Here is a 19647-nt window from a genome sequence, read left to right on the forward strand (position 1 = left end):
TGGCACCAGCCTCAGTGGGTGACCACATCTCCTGTTTCTCCTACTCACCAAAGATCTGACAGGGAAAGCAAGGAGGGAATCAGTACTTACCACCAGACAAAGTTCAATTCAAGCGAAGCAAGACTGGTGCTAAGTAGCTGGGGTTTCTCCAAATAAAGGGAGAAATCGTTTCTGTCAGCTTCATGGGGATGTGGGGAACAAGTTCAGGCCTGGATTGCTACAATCACTGCTGTCCCAAGAGCTTGCTGCTGCACAAGATACCAAGCTACCTTTTTCATTCTTCGCATCCAGCCCGTAATTCTCAGCAGCAATGACGAGGCTGGTCACTCCCTTCGTCATGAGATGCTTTCTTTTTCTGGCTTTGTGACACCACTCTCTTGGTTTTTCTTCTTCGGCCATCTTTACGGGCTTCTCTGCTCCCCTTATGCCTCCATGTAAATACTGAAAGGTTTCAGGACCTGGTCCCAGGCCCCTCCTCCTCTCTACGTGTATTCCCTCTCTAGGTGATCTCACCTCGCCCTGTGATTTCACACGGCACCTATATGCTGATGCTTCCCAACCTGACACATCTCCAGTCCTAACTGCTCCCTGAGCTCCAAACTCATCCATGTGACATCTGATAGCTATTCTCAAACCTAGCAGGTCCTATGAAATTCTCAATTGTTCTCCACAATGGTTTTTCTGACGTCCCAATTTCAACAAATGGCACCAATATCCAATTGCTCAAGCCCCAAACCCAGTAGCTATCTTGAATCTTCTCTTCTGCTTACCATCCACTTCCAACAAGTTAGTATCCTGTCAGTTCTATCTCCAAATATATCCTGAATCTCTTCCACTACCACCATCTTCACTAATCCAGGTTACAAGGTAGCTGGCTATTACAACAGCCACCTAACCAGTATTACTTTCCTTCTGTGCCCTACAATCCATTCCCAACAACAGTCCTAGAATGATTTCTGAAGCATCTAAACATCACTCTGCCTATCTCTTGCTTCAGAGTTATTTTCTATCATAGTGCCTTGGTTATTTCCTTCATTGTACTAAAATTGTTTTGTGTGTTTACTGTATGCTTGTCATTGCTCTTTTCTCACTAGAATGTAAGCTTCTTGAGAACAAGGACTTGTATGTTTTGTTCTTGGCTCCAGGAAAAAGTGAAAAAGTGTATCAGGCAGATACAACATGATGAGAGTATCTGATTTTACAGATAAGCAATCAGGGAAGTTAAATAACTTTCCCAAGGCCACGCAGCTAGAAATGGCAGAGCTGAGACTCAGTTCTATCTGACATGAGAGCTTGAATTCCCGAAGTAGAGGGGAGGGAGGGAGGGAAGAAAGTGACTGCCCTATAGACTTCAGACTGGGAGATATCCTTGTGGAATATCTGCATTATTTATTGTAAATACTGTTCCACTGTTAATGTGTCACTAGGATTTACGTATGATTCTTCTCTTCATAAGAAATCTCTGTGCCTGAAAATAGCTTAGCTTTTGTTGAACTTCCTAAGGGCCAGGGGAGTGAAATGGCCAGGAAATAGTTTATCTAGGAACGTTTAGGGATAGTTATCTCCTATCAACTAGAGACCTAGAGGAATGGAGGGACTTGACCAAAGGCACACACCCAGATACAGGCAGACTCAGGACTAGTGTCCAAGTCCTGGGTTCTCCATTGGCCCAGTGATCATCGTGGTCCTTAGCTTCTTCCAGGTGTCAAACTTTATCTAAGTATAATTTATACTGAATACAAGATACCCGTTTACAATACAGTTTGATGGGCTTTGACCAATGTATATATCCATATAATCATCAAAATAATCAACATATAGACCATTTACACCACTCCAAAAGTTTCCTCTTGCCCTTTGCAATTAGCCCCCCTCCACCTCCTGTCCCAGGCAACCATTGATCTGATTTCTATCACTGTAGATGAATTTTACCTGCTCTTAGACATCATTTACACGAAATCATACGCATTACTCTCTTGTGCCTGACTTCTTTTGCTCAGCACAAAATCTGTGAGGTTTGTCCATGAAACTGTTTATATCTGTAGTTAATTCCTTTGTATTGTTGAACAGTGTTCCACTATATGAATAAACTACAATTTGTTTTTATGATTCACCTGTTGGTGAACATTTGGGCTGTGTCCAGTTTGGGGCTATTAATAATAATGCTACAACACTCATGTATGTACAAGACACCTTGTGGGCCTTAGGGGTCATATGGTAAGTGTTCATAAGAAACTGGCAAACTATTTTCCAATTTTCAGATTTTTAAAGTCAGTCAAATTACTCAGAATTCGTGCCTCTGTAGATTCAGCTAGGAAATTTCCTAAATGCCTCTGCAGATGGGAAAGGGTGAGTGGGTGGTTGGGTGAGCTTACTTCTGGAGAGGGTCAGGGCCTCTTCTATTGAGCAATCTGCTAAGAAACAGCAGTATCCCTTTCTGACCTCCTAACTCCCACTTGTAGCGGGGGGTTCAGTGGCCAGTAACTGAGGTACTTAAGCCTGGGTTCAGGGACTGGTCATTTGCACTCAATGACACATATAGGATTACCAGATGGCAGCTGATAGTGGCACACGGAATAAGGTTTTCTATTATAGAACAGAGGCTGCAGAAATAGAAACATATTTCCCTGCTTGCAAAATCTAGAGAAAACCAAAAGATCTTAGATACATTCCCCTCACAGTCTAAGAGTGCTCTGTATAAATACAAGGGACTATAGAAGTGGGGAACAAGGATCACCCTTCTACACAGTGTCCTTCCCATCATGAAGGACAGAAATGAACCCAAGTCTTAAAAAGCGTTTTCCTTTAGGGAAGGGAGACATCTTAACACTTGAGAAAGAAAAGACTTTTTCTCCCTCCAAATTCTCTATCAAGTAGCAGGCCCATGATTCAAAGGATAAATTCCAAATAGACATACAGCTTCCACCCAGATAGAAAGAAGTGACACATTAAAAATACACTAGTACAACTGACCACACAGCACATGGAGCTAATACATAATTTCTCTGTATGTTATTTGGGTGTTCCAAGGCCCTGAGACACTACCCTCAGGGAAACTGTGCTTCTTGGTCTCTGCACTGACAGTATGAAGAGGCAAAGGGCAGAGGCTGATATCCACGAATGGAGTCAAGCCCAGGAGAGTGTGCTGATGGAAGAGAATGGCAAACGGGCCCACTGGCCTTTTCAAGAGGGTGGAGAAGACTATGCCGGGAGCAGCTGTGGAGAAGGACCTGTGTCTTGGCTACAGAATAGGGAGAAGAAGAATTGTCTCCTTTGGTGTGTATGGCTTCCCTCACTCCAAAGTACTGGCCTTGATAAGAAGCCCACAGAGTTCTGGTCAATATTCATTATACATCCCCTGGGAATAGGAAGTACCCTTCCCTGATTGGATAATGGGTTATGAATACTCCCATGGGGAATTTATTTTTCTTAATTAAAACTCTTGAGATAATATGACTACCACAAATTTAAAGGTTGACAGGGATAACCTTTTACAGATATTATCTTTTCAACTTCCATTGAAAACTACATATAGTTATAGGATACAACATTTAAATTTGAAAAATGTAAAAAATATTTACATTTGGAAAATAATAAGGTATTTGTATCCATAATGCTATGACAAAGTAAACAGTGCTTGCCTTTATTTTGTTCTCTTCTGTTGAGATGACCTGTGCTCGTAACCAGGTGTCCTCCTCGGCATTTACGGCCAGCAACTGCCCAACATTCACAGCCTGGACTGGTATGACCTTAGGATTCTTACTGTAATATTCCTTCATCTCATCTTCCATTAATTCCTGAGCAGCAGAATAGTCTTTGCCCACATACCTGAATCAGTTAAAAGAAGAGAACGCAAATGAAGTAACCTAGAAGAAGAAAAGCAATAGGAATTTGTTTATGTCCTTCTGTTTTCTCTGCTGCTGTCTTTGGTTCCAGCCTCAGACTTGCTTACATCAACAGGGAGGAGAACCTGTATTCAGTGAAATACTTATCTCTTGAAAAAGATGATAAGGGGGCTGGGCACAGTGGCTCACACCTGTAATCCCAGCACTTTGGGAGGCCGAGGCGGGTGGATTACAAGGTCAGGAGTTTGAGACCAGCCTGGCCAATATGGTGAAATCCCATCTCTACTAAAAATACAAAAATTAGCTGGTATGGAGGCAGGTGCCTGTAGTCCCAGCTACTGGGGAGGCTGAGGCAGGAGATTTGCTTGAACCCGGGATGTGGAGGTTGCAGGTTGCAGCGAGCTAAGATCACACCACTGCACTCCAGCCTGGACGATAGAGTGAGACTCCCTCTCACCCTCTCAGATAAGGGATAATGGAGATCGCACAAAACACACACCAAACAACACAGCAAACGTTTCGTCCAACATATCCCACAACAAAAAAACATGGAGCAATCCAGACAATGAGAGGGCATAACAGGAAGCAGTGATAGTGTCCTCAGGAAGGACAAAGCTGAGAAAAGAGTCAGGAAGGGGAGAGAGGAGGAGACACGGAAAATGGAGACACCAAGGGAGGCCTGGAGGCCAGAGAAGCGAGGGTCGACGCTGGATCTTGACTAAGGCTGCTGGAAATCTTTACAGATTACTAAGAAGAGAATCTAGAACACAGTTTTGCCCTGACAAGGGCTGGGTCAAGCTTTGAAACCGCAATGAAATTTTACTAGAGAAAAAACAAAGCTTTAAGTACACTAAACACAACAATGTGACACCCCCTCCAAACTTATTAAAGAATTTGAACACATTACAACAAAATGTTGACTTCTGATACCCTTAAAAGAGGTACCATATTCTAGTCAAATATCTCTAAAATTGTATGCTTGTTGAGAAATATTTATTTTTCAGGATTGTGTCCTTATTTCCTTCTGCAATTTTCTACTGTTGACAACTGTGGTCACCTTGTTCCAGTTCATGTTATCAAAACAGGCTACTGTTTTCTTGCGCTTTAGTCCTCAGAGATGATTTCATCCAGGGTCTCCTTCTAGGGTGTAAAACCTGGCATATCAAGTTTGGGTCATGTAACAGAAGCTGTTCCAGTCATAGGATCAAGGCCTTTTTAGCTGGAAGGCTATACTCTTAACAGCACCAGCATCACTTGGCCCAGGAGACGGGGGAGATGCCACAAGAATCTTGTTCTTTGTATTGTTCCAGGTTTTACCCAGGCTCCAAGTGGGCCTGTACAGCTCTAAGAAATGGTTCCTTTAGGACTATTTCTATGTATTCTTGGTAATTATCAGCAGGGCAGAAGATGCCATAGTCAAGCTATTCATTACAAGGGGGGGAAAAAACACCTCAGAAAGTCCTACACAAAATGGAAACCATGTGCAATGGTTATTTTAAAATGAAATATTATGTGCATATTATTGGCTTCAGAAATAGCTGCAGAAGCTTTGCCATACTCTTATAGTTTAAATTTAATTTTTTTTTTTTTTTTTTTGAGACAGGGTTTCACCGCTATGCTACCTAGGTTGGACTCCTGGGCTCAAGCAATCCTCCCACCTCAGTCTGCTGAGTAGTTGGGAGGATGTGTATGTGCCACTGAGCCAGCTACCATCATTTAAATGTATTCAGCTTTGCAAATACTAAGGCATTGCCTGGAATGCAGTCGCACTCTTGGCTCTGAAGTCCTCCAGAAGGTCTGCAACTGCACCCAAGTGCCCATTTGCTGGGACCTAGAGTCTCCCTGGGCCTCCCCCTAGCTCTGCTACATAGCCCTGGGTGCTCAACTGGCAGAGGCCTGGGCTGCAGCCCTGGCATGGTGGTCTGCCAAACACAGGCTCCTGCCAGAGGGGAGGATGGTGATGAGAAATGGCTAGGGATCTGCAGGCAGCTTCTCTTCTCTTAAGCAGCCAGGAGAGAAGGAGGGCTGCACAGATAGGGGGAAGAGGGAGGGTGTTGGATGAGGCAGAGTGCAGGACTGACAATACAGGTGTATGAGAGTGAGTAATGACGAGAATGAGGTCATATATTATCCTCAAATTACCTGAGCAAGGGGGGAAAAGAATGATGGATAGGTCAGTTTAGGGATGCCCTAAATATGAAGTTTTACAAAGTTAATTTTTGAGACAAGGGATTCCCATATTTGAGATGAGGGTTCTGCCACAGTACCCTCCAGGCGCTAATGAGCCAGAGATTCAGCTTCCAGTGCCTACTGCCTGCCTGGGTGAAGATGAGGGTACAGAACAGGGTTCAGTCTGGTGGAGGTTTGCAAAGTCTTGTGGGGAGGGCAGAAACCAATAACCTAGGGTCAGCCTAATGGCAGACATTACCCATCTTGCTTGCTGGTTGCCAGCCACTCTGCTGAACACATAAAATGCTGACACCGGGATTTAAATTCCTACTGGGAAAAGGTATTTAAATAATCTGAAGACCCTGGATACAATCATCCTGGAATAGATTAGAACCCTTCTACTAAAGTCCTAGAACTAATCCAGACTCCTGACAAACCTTGGTGTGAACAACAGAAACCATGTGATTGGTACGGCCTGGTGCTTGGTCTCTGACTATGGCACCAACAATTACTGGTTAACAGATACCAAAGGATCCTGCCATGGAAGTTTCTTTATAGTATAGTCAAATGGTGAAAGGTGGCAACGTGGCCTTCAATATCTGTCCCTTTCCTTCAATACAATAGTGAAACATATTGGGACCTCTAACCCTCAGCAACCTATTTATATCTTCAGGCCACACATCTTAGAATAAAAGCTTTATCCTCTCTAAACTTTCTGGAGGTTCTTCTAGTTTGAGCATCTGAAGATACTAGGTTCACTTTATTATCTCCTCAGATTTCATTTGTTCAAATGGAAGAGCTTTAAATTTTTGAGCTCTTCTTTCATTGAAGGATTCTGATTATTTTTTGTGGTTCTTCTTTGGGCCTTTCCATTCCAGTTAGGGTCTCTGGAGGAGTGACAGCCCAAATCAAAGGACCATTTGGTTGAAGGAGCCCAGATTCTGTTTGCTTCAGCATTTTTCTGATCTGCCCAGCCATGGCCACACCCTGGACTGGTGCCTCCAGGGGTTCAGCTACATAGGTTCCCATTCTTTTTCCCAAATGGAGACTGTAAATTATAGTCTTTCTATATTTTCCATGTATTCTGCATTTTCTCCAAAAGTCCAAGACAGGTGCCTGGAGCTGGACTGCTTTTTGTTATTCTAGTTACTGTCAGCTACTTAGGCAATGATGCCTCCTCTCAAGCAACAATACTGAAAGACTCAAACAACAGATCCCCTTTGGGTCCAAGGTCTAATTTGATGTATTATACAAGGAAAGCAGCTCTGAGCTATTTTTACTTTTAGGAAATACTACATAGCCCCAGATTAAATAGTATTACGTAGTGTGTGGGGCACTTGCTTTTTCTGCGAACTAGGTATTGCTTTTGACATAATATAGTTACCATCATGTTTTTGACATAAATCTTTTTTCAAGTTCATATTATCATTCCAATTTTTAAAGTTATTAGTAATCTTAGGATAGTTGTATATTTTGAACATTTAACAAATATTAATACATTATTAAGCCTCACTATAACTCTACAGAACTAAGAATATATTATTTTTCCTTTAACCCTCAGCATCCATGTGAAGAATAGTCAAGTGACAACAGTATATCAGAATCCTAAAGAATTAGAAAATGAAACTTGCCTGATAACCACTTCATTTGTGTTGCTCAGTTCAACCACCAACACAGATGGTGATGCTTCAGTTGGAATCATTAAAGGAGGAACTGTTATGTCCTCCATAAAGGTATTAGCGCTTTCAGCAATGTTTTCTTCTATCTGCAAATACTCTTGTTCAACCATAGCCTTGATATCATGATCACCATGTGCTTGCCCTGCATCCGTTTGGATTTTGTCAGTGGGCAATGGAAGTTTAGCATAGAGAATGGCCTTCTGAGGATTTCCAGAAATGTAGTCTATGGTGCATACATCAGAAAGTGAGGAAAGATTTTTTAAGGCATCCTCAGGGAATTTCACTTTGTACATTTCCTCAAATGCTTTTGGGAGTGCACTGGCCCAAAGGCCACTTGTGTATTTCACCAGCAGCTCTGCCACTTTTTCTTTAAAGTCTCCTGCCACAACTGTTGGACACCCTTTCAATGGTGGCGTTTGTTTGGGAGCAGGTAGTGGGGATGGAGGTACTTTCTCAGTGTCCAGTTCACTTCTCAAAAGCTGCTTTCTCTTAGCTGGATAAAGAAGTAAATCTTGGCCACCACTGCAAGGTTTCTCCACCTAAAATTTTTAAATAAAGCAAATGACAGATATTTCAGTGACTATAAACAACCCACAAGCACATTAATGTATTTTAAATTTGAGAGTCATGCTGTTTTCAAATTAATCAAGTGTACATTTTACTCTTTTCAATTGCTAGGAATTTAATGCATTATCTTCACCTGCAAATAACACGGCCACATTTCAGAAATAAACAGGAAAATAAAAGAGTATTAAATTCACTTGTGCGGCATCGAGACTCCAGCTGCCCTAGAAAATCACGAGTGCTCTGCCCTGCAACGCGTACTCTCATTTAGTTGTCTCTGCCGAATCCAAAACAATAGCTTACAAAACTGACTGAAAATAAGTTGTGAAAAGGTATTACAACTGTCAGGAATAAACCACTGGGAAGAAAACTAGAAAATATTTAGACAAAATAGGAGTGCCATCTTCTTCCTGCAATAGCCTGAGAAAACCCTTAGCTTTCCATTATTTAGAAAAAGATGCTCCAGAGATAAAGTACAGTTTTAAAACAACCACAGCAGAAGGTTGAGCTGCAAGTGTTGTCACCCTAACAAATAAATATTAAAAATACCTGGCACTTGTATATCATCCAATCTTGAATTTTTGTTTGCATGCCATTCCTGAGAGGCACAGCTTGATGACATATTTTTATGTAAGAGAAGAAAGAGAAGAGAAACTGACGTATGGCATCATTTTTCTCCCTGAGTTTTAAGCCCTTCTACTACTAGAGCAGGGGTCAGCTCTACTATTAGAGCATGGCCCAATGCAGTTCATGGCTTATGAGCTAAAGAATGATTTTTATATTTTCAAATGCTCAAAAAAAATCCAAAGAATTATTTCATAACTTGTAAAAATTATATGAAACTCAATATACATAAAGTTTTATTGGAACATAGTCATGCTCCTTTATTTACATATTCTCTCTGGCTGCTTTTGCTCTACAGTGGCACAGGTGAATAACTGTGATGGACTGCATCTCTCAGTCGCAGCTCTTGGCCTGCAGAGCCTACACATTTACCATGGACCTTTACAAAAGCAGTTTCTTGAACCCTGTACGAGACCATTAGACTGAGGTTAAAATTCCCTGCCTTCCAAAATGTTTCTATTTTGTCAGATCCTATTTTACCTACTCTTTAGCTGCAATTTAAATCCTTAGGGTAATAATTACAAGTTTACAGGAATCACGGTCCACCCAGAAAAACAGAGTATTAAAGTATGCTGGTTAGGGAGTTTATTAGTAAAGAACACTGACTTTTTACTTCGCTCTCCTCTTCATTCCTTTGCCAATGTATGCTTAAATTTTGAGGACTGAGGAAAAGTTCTACACCTGGAAAGCCTAAAGCATCACTGAAAGTAGAGGTCTTATGGCACCTCCTGTAATCTGTGATGGTCTCCTGCTGGCAGTCTGTGATCCCTCTAAACGGCATGTTATATGATTGGCACAGTTCATGTCCCTTATTTTAAGCCATAGGGACACAAATAGTTGGAGCATTCCTCATCTTTCTCTTGATGGTTAGTCTACTCTCTAGAGACCCATGTTTTAAAATCTGAAATCTTAAAACGCCAATCTTTGCTGTGCTTTATGACACTCAATAAGACAGAAGAATACAGATTAGGTATCCAGAGGTTTGAAACGCACACTTTTGGAGTCAATGGAAAAAGAAAACAGCATTATAAGTGAGTGATTAACTTGTCATATAGAATCCCAATTAGTGTAGTCAGTCATGCATCACTTAATGATGGGAATACATTCTCAGAAACGTGTCGTCCGTTTGTTGTGCAAACATCATAGCGTGTACTTACACAAACCTAAATGGTATAGTCTACTCCATTATACAGGTTCATTATAATCTTTTTTTCTTCTTAAAAAAATGGGATAAATGTGCAGAACGTGGTTACACAGGTATACATTTGCCATAGTGGTTTGCTACACCTATCAACCTGCCCTCTAACTTCCCTCCCCTCAACCACTACCCCCAACAGGCCCTGGTATGTGTTGTTCCCCTCTCTGTATCCATGTGTTCTCAATGTTCAACTCCCACTTAGGAGTGTGAACATGTGGTGTTTGGTTTTCTGCTCCCGTGTTAGTTTGCTGAGGATGATGGCTTCCAGTTTCATCCATGTCCCCGCAAAGGACATGATCTCATTCCTTTCTATCGCTGCACAGTATTCCATAGTGTGTATGCACCACATTTTCTTTATCCAGTCTATCACTGATGGGCATTTCAGTTGGTTCCATGTCTTTGCTATTGTAAAGAGCACTGCAATAAACATACTTTGTGGCCAGGCGCAGTGGCTCACGCCTGTAATCCCAGCACTTCGGGAGGCCAAGGCAGGCAGATCATAAGGTCAGGAGTTCAAGACCAGCCTGACCAACATAGTGAAATCTCGTCTCCACTAAAAATGCAAAATATTAGCTGGGTGTGGTGGCAGGTGCCTGTAATCCCAACTACTTGGGAGGCTGATGCAAGAGAATCACTTGAACCCGGGAGGCGGAGGTTGCAATGAGCTGAGATCATGCCACTGCATGCCAGCCCAGGTGACAGTGTGAGACTCTTTCTCAAAAAATATATATATGTGTGTATGTGTGTGTGTGTCTTTATATAGTAGAATGATTTATATTCCTTTGGGTATATACCCAGTAATGGAATTGCTGAGTCAAATGTATTTCTGATTCTAGATCTTTGAGGAATCGCTGCCATAATGTCTTCCACAATGGTTGAACTAATTTTCATTCCTACCAACAGTGTAAAAGTGTTCCTATTTCTCCACAGTCTCACCAGCATTGTTTCCTGACTTTTTAATAACTGCCATTCTGACTGGCATGAGATGGTGTCTCATTATGGTTGGTTTTGATTAGCATTTCTCTGATGACCAGTGATGTTGAGCTTCTTTCATGTTTGTTGGCTGTGTAAATGTCTTCTTTTGAGAAGTGTCTGTTCATATCCTTTGCCCACTTTTTGATGGGGTTGTTTTTTTTCTTGAACGTATGTTTAAGTTCCTTGTAAATTTTAGATAATTATTAGACCTTTGTCAGATGGGTAGTTTGCAAAAATTTTCTCCCATTCTGTACGCTTCCTGTTCACTCTGATGACAGCTTCTTTGGCTGTGCAGAAGCTCTTTAGTTTAACACCATTTATGAATTTTGGCTTTTGTTGCGATTGCTTTTGGTGTTTTTGTCATGAAGTTTTTGCCCAGGCCTATGTCCTGAATGGTGTTGCATAGGTTTTCTTCCAGGGTTTTTAAGGTTTTGGGTTTTACATTTAAGTCTTTAATTCATCCTGAGTTATTTTTTGTATAAGGTGTAAGGAAGGGGTCCAGTTTCAGTTTTCTGAATATGGCTAGCCAGTTTTCCCAGCATCATTTACTGAATAGGAGATCCTTTCCCCATTGCTTTTGTCAGGTTTGTTGAAGATCAGATGGCTGTAGATGTGTGGTGTTATTTCTGAGGTCTCTGTTTTGCTCCATTGGTCTATATGTCTGTTTTGGTACCAGTACCATGTTGTTTTGGTTACTATAGCCTTCTACTATAGTCTGAAGTCAGATAGTATAATTCCTCCAGCTTTGTTCTTTTTGCTTAGGATCATCTTGGCTATATGGGGTCTTCTTTGTTTCCATATGAAATTTAAAATAGTTTTTTTCTAATTCTGTGAAGAATGTCAATGGTAGTTTGATGAGAATAGCACTGAATCTATAAATCACTTTGGGCAGTATGGCCATTTTCATGATATTGATTCTTCCTCTCCATGAGGATGGAATGTTTTTCCATTTGTTTGTGTCCTCTCTTATTTCCTTGAGCAGTGGTTTGTAGTTCTCTTTGAAGAGGTCCTTCATGTCCCTTGTTAGATGTATTCCCAGGGATTGTATTCTCTTTGTAGCCGTTGTGAATGGGAGTTCATTCATGATTTGGTTCTCTGCTTATCTATTGTTGGTGTAAAGGAATGCCTGTAATTTTTGCATGCTGATTTTGTATCCTAAGACTTTGCTGAAGTTGCTTATCAGTTCAAGAAGCTGTTGGGCTAAGATAATGGGGTTTTCTAAATATAAAATCATGTCGTCTGCATAGAGAGACAACTCAGCTCCCACTCTTCCTATTTGAATACCCTTTCTTTCTTTCTTTTGCCTGATTGCCCTGGCCAGAACTTCCAATACTATGTTGAAAAGGAGTGGTGAGACAGGGCATCCTCATCTTGTACCAGTTTTCAAACGGAATGCTTCCAGCTTTTGCACATTCAATATGATACTGGCCGTGATTTGTCATGAATAGTTATTATTATTTTGAGATATGTTCCATCAACACGTAGTTTATTCAGAGTTTTTAACATGGAGGGATATTGAATTTTATCAAAGGCCTTTTCGGCATCTATTGAGATAATCATGTGGTTTTTGTCTTTGGTTCTGTTTATGTGATGGATTACATTTACTGATTTGCATATGTTGAACCAGGCTTGCATCCCAGGGATGAAGCTGACTTGATCACGGTGGATAAGTTTTTTGATGTGCTGCTGGATTCAGTTTGCCAGTACTTTCTTGAGTATTTTTGCATTGATGTTCATCAGGGATATTGGTTGGCCTGAAGTTTTTTTGTTGTTGTTGCATCTCTTCTCAGTTTTGGTATCAGGATGACAGTAGTTTCATAAAATGAGTTAGGGCAAAATCCCTCCTTTTCAATTGTGTGGAACAGTTTCAGAAAGAAGCATATCAGTTCCTCTTTGTATTTCTGGTAGAATTCAGCTGTGAATCCATCTGAACCTGGGTTTTTTTTTTGGTTGGTAGGCTATTAATTACTACCTCAATTTCAGAGCTCGTTATTGGTCTATTCGGGGATTCGACTTCTTCCTGGTTTAGTCTTGGTAGGGTGTATGCATCTAGGAATTTATTCATTTCTTCTAGGTTTTCTAGTTTATTTGTGTAGCAGTGTTTATACTATTTTCTGATGGTAGTCTGTATTTCTGTGGGGTCAGTGGTGATATCCCCTTTATCATTTTTTATTGTGTCTATTTGATTCTTCTCTCTCTTCTTATTTGTCTATCTAGTAGTCTATCTATTTTGTTAATCTTTAAAAAAAAAAAAAAAAAAAAAAAACCAGCTCCTGGATTCGTTGATTTTTTGAAGGGTTTTTCGTGTCTCCACCTTCTTCAATTCTTCTCTGATCTTAGTTATTTCTTGTCTTCTGCTAGCTTTTAGATTAGTTTGCTCTTGCCCGTCTAGCTCTTTTGTGATGTTAGGGTGTCAATTTGAGATCTTTCTAGTTTTCTGATGTGGGCATGCAGACTATACATTTCCCTCTTAACAGTGCATTAACTGTGTCTCAGAGATTCTGGTACATTGTCTCTTTGTTCTCAATGGTTTTAAAGAACTTCTTGATTTCTGTCTTAATTTCATTATTTACCCAGGAGTCATTCAGGAGAAGGTTGTTCAATTTCCATGAAATTTCCATAAAATGGTTTTGAGAGAGTTTCTTAATCCTGAGTTCTCATCTAATTGCACTGTGGTCTCTCTTTTTTTGTGAGGGAGTCTCCCTCTGTCCCCCAGGCTGGAGTGCAGTGGCACGATCTCTGCTCATTGCAAGCTCTGCCTCCCCGGTGCATACCATTTCTCCTGCCTCAGCCTCGTGAGTAGCTAGGACTACAGGTGTCTGCCACCACACCCAGCTAATTTTCTGTACTTTTAGTAGACACGGGGTTTCACTGTGTTAGCCAGGATGATCTCGATCTCCTGACCTCGTGATCCACCCACCTTGGCCTTCCAAAGTGCTGGGATTACAGGCGTGAGCCACCACCACGCCCGGCTGAGACTGTTTTTTATAATTTCAGTTCTTTTGCATTTGCTGAAGAGCATTTTACTTCCAATCATGTGGTCAATTTCAGAATAAGTGCCATGTGGTGCTGCAAAGAATGTATATTCTGTTGATTTGGGGAGGAGAGTTCTGTAAATGTCTGTTAGGTCCACTTGATCCAGAGCTGAGTTCAAGTCCTGAATATCATTGTTAATTTTCTGTCTTGTTGGTCTAATATTGACAACGGGGTGTTAAAGTCTTCCACTATTATTGTGTGGGAGTGTAAGTCTCTTTGTAGGTCTCTAAGAACTTGTTTCATGAACCTGCGGGCTCTGGTACTGCATGCATATATATTTAGAATAGTTAGCTCTTCTTGTTGAATTGTTCCCTTTACCACTATGTAATGCCCTTCTGTGTCTTTATCTCTGTTGGTTTAAAGTCTGTTTTGTCAGAGACCAGGATTGCAATCCCTGCTTTTTTATTTTTTCGCTTTCCATTTGCTTGATAAATTTTCCTCCATCCCTTTATTTTGAGCCTGTGTGTGTCTCTGCATGTAAGATGGGTCTCCAGAATATAGCACACGGATGGGTCTTGACTCCGTATCCAATTTCCCAGTCTGTGTCTTTTGATTGGCGCATTCAGCCCATTTACATTTAAGATTAGTATTGTTATGTGTGAATCTGAGCCTGTCATCATGATGCTATTTGGTTATTTTGCACAATAGTTGAGGAGTTTCTTCATAGTGTCATTGGTCTCTGTATTTTGGTATATTTTTGCAGTGGCTGGTATCAGTTTTTCCTCTCCATATTTAGTGCTTCTTTCAGGAGCTCTTGCAGGTCCTGCCCTGGTGGTAACGAAATCCCTCAGCATTTGCTTGTCTGGGAAGGATTTTATTTCTCCTTCGCTTATGGAGTTTAGTTTGGCTGGATATGAAATTCTGGGTTGAACCTCTAACCTTTTATCAAGGTTCTTAGCTTCTTTGTGTTGGGTTAGAACATGCTCCTTTAACTCAGCATAGTTTTTTATTACCCATCATCTAAAGCCTACTTCTGCCAATTTGTCCATCTGATCCTCCACCCAGTTCTGCGCCCTTGATGGAGAGATGCTGTGATCATTTGGAGGAGAAGAGGCACTTTAGCTTTTTGGGTTTTCAGCATTTTTTCATTGATTCTCATCTTGGTTAGTTTGTCTAGTTTTGGTCTTTGAGGTTGCCGACCCTTGGATGGGGTTTTTGTGGGGGCCTTTTTTGTTGTTGATGCAGTTGCTGTCACTTTCTGCTTGTTTGTTTTTCTTTCAATAGTCAGGTCCCTCTTTTGTAGGGCTGCTGCAGTTTGCTGGGGGTTCACTTCAGGTACTATTCATCTGATTTGCTCCTGCGCCTGGGGATGTCACTCAAAGAGGCTGGAGAACAGCGAAGATGGGTGCCTGCTCCTTCTTCAGGGACCTCTGACCTCAAGGGCACCAACCTGATGCCAGTAGGAGTGCTCCTGTATAGGGTGTCTGACAACCCCTGTTGGAGGGTCTCACCCAGTTGGGTGGCACAGGGAGCAGGACCCGTTCAACGAAGCCCGTGTTCCTTGGTGGAGAGGGTGTGCTTCGCTGGGGGGAAACCCATTTGTCTTGGCTGCCTGGATTCCTCCGAACTACCAGGAGGAGAGGCTAAGTCTGCTGGTCTGTAGAGACTGCGGCCACCCCTCCCACGAGGGGCTCAGGCCCAGGAAGATCTGAATCCTGTCCCTAAGCCTCTGGCTGGAGTTACTGGAGATCCTGCAGGGAAGCCCCACCCAATGAGGAAGGATGGGTCAGTTTAGGCCTGAAGAGGAACTCTGACTGAAGACTGCCCCGGCCACTGTGTTGGGCTGTGGGGACAAGTCTTGGGACCAAGCCATCCAGCCTTCCTGGCTCCAGCAGGGGAAAATCGCAGCCTGGAGGTATAGAAATGGGTGCCCTCCTTCCCCTGCCCAGGGAGCTTAGTATGTTAGGCAGTTTCGTGTCCCAGTGTTGGCTGTTGCCCCTCCCTCAAGGAGCTCCAGCAGCTTAGACGGCAGGCAGCTGCAGTCAGTGCTGGTCGCCCCTCCCCTCAGGAGTTTGGTAGGCTTAAGCAGATTCCAGCTGAGAGGCTGTAAGAATCTGCATGATCTGGTGTTGGGACGGTAGGCCCCAGTGGTGTGAGTTCACGGGTGGGATCTTCCGATCTGTGGGTTGCATAGTTCTATGGAAAAAGCACATTTTCCCCTGGCTGGGTAGCACATTCACTCACTGCCTTCCTTGGCTGGGGGCAGAGGGTTCCCCTTCCCCATGTAGCTCTCAGATGGGCTGCCATACCATACTGTTCTTGATTCTCTCTGTGAGTCACACCAGCCTTCTAGTCTACTTCGATGAGAGAACCTGGATACCCTGGCTGCCAATGAAGGATTCGCACACTTATTATGGTTTTTTGATGGGAGCCTCCAAAAGCCGCTGCTTCTAGTCAGCTATCTTGCCCCCCCCCCCCCCCCCCCGCCCCCTTATAATCTTATGGGACCACCATCGTGTATACATACAGTCCGTCATTGACCAAAATGTTGTTATGCAGCACTTGACTAATTTTAGATTTAGATGCAGTGGTTCTCTGCTGCCAAACCCAGAGGAGCCTGTAGAGCCCACCTTAAAACTTTTCTTCAGTTTTCACATATCAATCTCAACACTTTCTCTGAAGTGGGTGGTAGAAACTAATTTCAGTGGACGATAAACCATCTTATCTAAAATAAATTCCTAAGCCCCATCCCCTCACTGTCCACATAGCTTCTTCTAACCCAAAAGAGGGTTCTTCGGCTTTATTATCTTTTTCTTTCCAAGGAGTGTATTGAGAATCTGGGATACTTCAATGTTTAGTCTCCCCTCTCCCAGTCCCAAAACTGCCACTCCATCTGTGCCTTAGATGTGATTAGTGCCAATTACCTAATAACATACCTATCAAACCTATAACAATGAGCTCTGACATGACCAGCACAAGTTCTTCCAAATAGGAATTGCTGTCTTAACTGAAGTTAGGGACATTATGTCCACTTTAGTCCAGGGCAAGAGCAGAATTCCCATTTTTCTGGCTTTTATTCCAGAAGAATACTTAAAGATCATCTGGAGGTACTAAGCTTCCAGGGCTGTGTCTGCAGCATTTAAGTCAAACTTTGCCAGTCAGCCTATAAAGTGAATTTTTGACCAGTAAGCCTGAATTTACCCAAAGTACAAACCATAGCCAAATAATCATCTGAATTAGAAGACAGATTTTTTCCCTCAGCAGTTTTATGTCATTTTTATTGTTTAAAGTACATAACCACATTCCACTCTAATGACTAGTTCCTTGAATTGTAAGCACTTTCCAGTCTTTAATAGCTTCTTCTTTTATCTCAAAACGGTTGCTTATGTGCCTACATTCCACTTGTTCTCCAATGATTTGGCTTCCATACATTCAAATAAATATTTACTAAGATTAAACATAGGCCTAACAAGGAACCGATCCTGACTCTACCTGGAGTTGATTCAGATATCCTTCAACCCTTCAGGCAAATATTCACAGATAAATTTAGTGATATGGAAGATATGCCTGGTCCACATACTTCATTCCAATCTTTGGGGTTTCGTTTCTTTTTCTCTCTTTTTTTTAAGGCTGGATCTTGTTCTGTTGCCCAGGCTAGAGTGCAGTGGCACAATCTCGACTCACTGCAACCTCCACCTCCTGGGCTCAAGCAATCGTCCTGCCTCAGCCTTCTAAGTAGTTGGGATTACAAGCATGAGCCACCATGCCAGGCCAGCTGAGAGGTTTCTCAATTCAAAGGCAACAATTCGTGGAACTCTTTTTAAAGTTAAAAAATATATAATTTAAAGCAAATATAATTCTTTTTCAGTTATGAGTATGGAAAACACAAACATGTTTTCCTATTTTCTCATTCAACAACAATCATCAACACAGAAGACTTGTGTGACCAAATGAGTGGGAGTCCCCCCACTCCAATCAAGCAATCAATTCTGCATTGGATATCAGCTGAATTCCACCAATTCAATTCTGACACTATCTACCCGGAGACAGCGTCAGATCCCACAGGTTGAGGGCTCAGTCCCACAAGACTGTCTCCTCTTCAGACACCAGTTACAAGCCTGGGGCTCTGGAACTTCTAACCAACTGGATCAAGATGGGGTTCCCAAGGGCCTCTCTTTAGTTTTAATTTGCTACAGTGGCTCACAGAAATCAGGGAAACATGTTCACTGGTTTACTATAAAGGATATGGCTGGGTGCAGCAGCTTATACTTATAATCCCAGCACTTTGGGAGCCTGGGGCAGGAGGATCACTCACTTGACGCTAATAGTTGAAGACCAGCCTGGGTAACATAGTGAGAATCTCCACAAAAAAATTTTAAAAATTAGCTGGATGTGACAGTGTGCACCTATAATCCCAGCACTTTGGAAGGCTGGGGTGGGAGGACTGCTCGAGCCCAGGATGTCCAGGCTCCAGTGAGTTATGATGGTGCCACTGCACTCCAGCCTAAGGGACAGAGCAAAACCGGTCTCTAAAAAAATACATGTGTGTGTGTGGCAGATATATGTATAAATTAAAGGATATTACAAAAAATACCAATGAAGAGATGCTTAGTGTGAGGTATGCCGGAAGGGGTATGGAGCTTCCATGCCTTCTCTGCTACCCTACAGGAAGCTCCATATGTTCTGCCATCTGGAAGCTTTCTTCCTGCTTTGGGTTTTTATGGAGGCATCATTCCACAGGCATGATTGATTAAGTCACTGGCCACTGGTGATGATCAACCTAATCTTTAGGCCTTCTACCCTCCCCAGAGGTTGGTTGGGGCTGGAAGTCCCAATCCTCTAATCAAGCCTTGGTCTTTCTGGTGACTGGCCCCATCCTAAAGCTACTAGGGGTTGCCAGTCATCACTCATTAGTTTAAACAAAAAAAAGACATTACTTTGGAGAGTCATTTTGGATTTTAGGAATGGTATGCCAGAGAACAGGGAAGGCCAAATATATATTTTACAATATCACCCAGCTCAAACTCTCTAAATTTTCATATGAATAGAAATTTGCTTTTCCTGGGCATTCTACTGTGATCACCATCTGTCATCTACAAAAAGTGCCACCTCTTTTTAATTTTCTGGCAAATGGGTTTAGGAAAGCGACCTACTACTATATCTATCCCACAAGAACCTTGCTAAAGATAAAGAATTGCTATAATGTGAGTTACAGTGTGGTGTCCATTATTTACTGGGCTCTGGTGCATCTGACAAGACTTACAAGTTCATCTTCTGCATCATCTCCCAAGACAGAACAGCCGTCTTATGGTCTTCACAAATGACCAAGGCAAGCCAACATCTACTTGAAACATGGCTTTTATTATTTCCTTAGTGTGATAATCTACTGCTAACCACTTCAGGTAGATCTCTCAAAAGGGAACTTTTACGGCTTCTAGTTCCTTTAGTCCACTTGATTCAGGCACATACCTGAGGAGGAAGTCAGAAGGCTTCCTCTACTGTGGGGGAAGACTCAGGACCATACTCCTATCCTTGTGCTTCATGGTTTCTTTGTTTTGTGGCTCTGTATTTTTTTCTTTGGTTCTGAATGTCCACCCAAAAAATCCATCAGTCCAAT

General features: G+C 42.1%; 1 protein-coding gene across 3 annotated transcripts in view; it reads right to left on the reverse strand.

Annotated features, from left to right (window-relative positions):
• TDRD7 (tudor domain containing 7) overlaps nt 1–19647 on the reverse strand; it is an 80732-nt gene that overhangs the window by 26379 nt on the left and 34706 nt on the right. For 2 of the 3 annotated variants that reach the window (XM_023203133.3, XM_023203134.3), the window contains 2 exons: nt 7646–8232; nt 3642–3828 (listed from right to left, as the gene is read on the reverse strand). In XM_023203133.3, the coding sequence (XP_023058901.1) occupies nt 3642–3828; nt 7646–8232 (774 nt within the window). Of the gene's footprint in view, nt 1–3641; nt 3829–7645; nt 8233–8806; nt 9776–19647 lie in introns of those variants that run through there. The other variant, XM_031934020.1, reaches the window with a different exon arrangement.

This window comes from Piliocolobus tephrosceles, chromosome 14 (assembly GCF_002776525.5).
Source record: "Piliocolobus tephrosceles isolate RC106 chromosome 14, ASM277652v3, whole genome shotgun sequence".
Lineage (NCBI taxonomy): Eukaryota > Metazoa > Chordata > Mammalia > Primates > Cercopithecidae > Piliocolobus > Piliocolobus tephrosceles.